At 32.7% G+C, this 2,909-nt stretch overlaps 1 protein-coding gene across 1 annotated transcript in view; it reads right to left on the reverse strand.

The window, feature by feature from the left end:
* The window catches only part of LOC117116952 (neurogenic locus notch homolog protein 2-like), a 49,883-nt gene extending 47,927 nt beyond the window's left edge, over positions 1-1,956 (reverse strand). Inside the window, exon 1 of the mRNA XM_033261096.1 lies at positions 1,676-1,956. Within this exon, the coding sequence (XP_033116987.1) occupies positions 1,676-1,943 (268 nt within the window). The 5' untranslated portion in view covers positions 1,944-1,956. The remainder of the gene's footprint in view (positions 1-1,675) is intronic.
* Between the last annotated feature and the right edge of the window lie 953 nt (positions 1,957-2,909).

Consider the following 2,909-nt stretch of genomic DNA (forward strand, 5'->3'; position numbering starts at 1 on the left):
ATATGAATGATATATAGGCCCTATACACATTGTCATCGTTATCAGCATCATCATTATCATCTCAATCAACCGAATAACCAACCGACAATTTCCTGCATCAATGTTTCTTTGCTTATATCTATATATATGTATATCTGCCACAATTGTTTACAAAACTAATGATTGAAATGAAAAAAAAATTCTAGACATAATTCAAATATTCGGGCACTAATAAATCAATCGTTTCACACTAAAATAAATCGTACCATTCACAATACCATTCATTTCATAACTAATTCTCTGTAGGTCCATAATATAGTAATCAGTCAGTCAGGTTAGTCAATCATTATTTAGTCAATCAGTTAGTCAGCAGTTAGTGCATGCGTCATCAGTCAGTCAGTCGGTCGATCGTTTATTCGATCATGACAATGATAAAATACGAGAATATTATTTTCATTAAACCAATATTGAAGGCTTAATTGTTAATAAAATAAAACAACAAGCAGACCATATCTATCTGACGATGTCTAACTGACAGTTGGGCGAAACTGTCATCCACATAATAACAGTGAATATTGGTTTACTTTAATAAATTTCTCTATGGAAATCATACATTTTTTCTATTATTTCTATAATCTATTTAAAACTGAAATGATAACTTTTTCAGTCATTCAGGATAAGAATATTGCAATAGTCTCATTATAAAATCGATAACTAGTGCATGCAATTTTTTTAGAATACATATATTTCTCTTGTATTCTAAACCTCTAAAACACACGTTTGCGATCAATATACTCTCATTCTTTTGAAGTATTCAAACAATAAAGTAGATGATATATAAACGAAATTTCATGTCATGCTGGCAGACTCCGAAGGCACAATGCCGGTCGATACACATCGGTAGGAGTCTTTGACCGCTGTCTGTAGGCCTGATATATTAATTCTGAGATCACGAAATATCGTTGACTATGACCAAGGCAATAGAAACCTAATAATAATATTAGTATCGGCAAAATGAGTAAGGATTGATTAGTTTATGATTACGAATTGTTTCATGTCAGTAGTAGTAGTAGTAGTAGTAGCAGTAGTAGTAGTAATAATAAAATAATAATAATAATAATAATAATGATAATAATAATAATGATAATGATAATGGCAAGATCATAATTGATAATAATAATAATAATAATGCCAATGATAATAATAATAATAATTACTAATAATGATAATAATAATAATGATAATCACAACAAATATTTATAATGCGCCAATTCAAAGATTTATCAAAGGAGTATTGGACTAGATGTTGCACTTTTCAATACTTTTCTCTTCCCCTGAGGGTCACTTCATGTCCTCTATTATGAATATACTGGTTGTAGGCCTAAACATATATATTGATATAAGTATATTTAGGGCCTATTACATTAAACAACTCTAAATATGCTAATAACTTACCAATTAAGATAAACTGCTTACATTTTCTGTTAGTCTTTCTCAAGATAAATTATATTTAGGCCTAATATAATTTATGTCTGTATATTACTAACTGATATTGGTAGTGACTTATAAGAGGTTTTTATATATGTTTTATATTTCACTTCTGTAACAGGTAAAACACTTTTGGTTATAACACCTGACTAAAAATAATTGATTAATGTTTGAATGTAATCACAGATTGATGGGTTTGTAAACTCACCAGCTAAATTCGTTCCTGGAGTATATGATTGTGTCGTTGGAATGATACTAAATGGAGCGGTAGAGGAATGCGGAGACTGGCCCAGATGCATTGGCGTCAAATTTGTGCATGCTGATGTGGGTGCCCCGTCCGGCAGCCCATCAACATTACATATTAGTACTAAAATTCCTATGGTCAAACCAGAAGATATACCCGAGCTAATCCGCGATTTACCAGCCATTGCTTCTCGTCGTGTATGCACTGTAACCAGGCGAGGAATACAATTCATTCGTCTACAGCTCTTTGGCAGACGATCAGCGATACGTTACTGTGAGCACGCTGAATAGAAAACAACCCAGCCGTGTACTGTATCTTGAATTACATTGTTGTTAATCACACACCCTTTTCTTGTAACTGGGATTATTAAAAAAAAAAAAACAAACAAAAAAAAAACCCCAAAAAACAAATTGAGGGCTGTAGCATAATTTGAACATTTTCATACATAATGTTAATGATAATAACTTAATTTTTATACTTTTGAATCAATGGCACACGTTATGAGGTGCGTTCGCAATAACCATAGGCCTAAAAGACTATAATACTGAATCAATGAGGCTTCTCTCTTTTTGGTGCCTGAATGGTGTTAGTGCCTGAATGGTGTTATATTAGGCTCTTTCTAAATATAAGCAGGTTGGCCGATTGGGCTAACTAGTGTTTAAAAAAGTCTCGTCTCGTCATTTCAATTAAGGACCCAATTATCCACACAATATACTGTATCTACTGATTTCGATGAAGCTAAAAACTCCAATAGAAATGTGAACCGACGATTTCGATTCGCGCGAATAAATTCGCCTAGTGGAAAACAGGCTTTAATCTCAAAACCAAGCCCATCTCGAAATAAAGGCCCTTTCACACTTGCAAAATTAACCTCAAAAAGAAGCTAGGCCAGTTAACAATTGTTTGTTTTTACTGATGGATTTATTATATAGGCCTATCTTTTAGGCCTATAAAAAATTATTTTTATATTATTTTTTAACAGGATTTCATGGATAAAAATGTTTCAGGAGTCCTATTGTTTATAGTAACGGTAATTCCAAAAATTTAAAGGAGGTCCCCACCCCCCACCACACCACCCACCATCTCTTTGCTTTGCAAAACTAGTCTCGAGAAAAAGCCCATTTTGAAAGAAGTCTATCCAAAGTTCCTAAAACGGAAGTACAGGGCTTATATGTAGCCTATATAGCCTATATATATA

Source organism: Anneissia japonica, unplaced genomic scaffold, assembly GCF_011630105.1.
Source record: "Anneissia japonica isolate Jap-2015-1 unplaced genomic scaffold, ASM1163010v1 scaffold287943_len491860_cov182, whole genome shotgun sequence".
Classification (NCBI taxonomy): Eukaryota; Metazoa; Echinodermata; class Crinoidea; order Comatulida; family Comatulidae; genus Anneissia; species Anneissia japonica.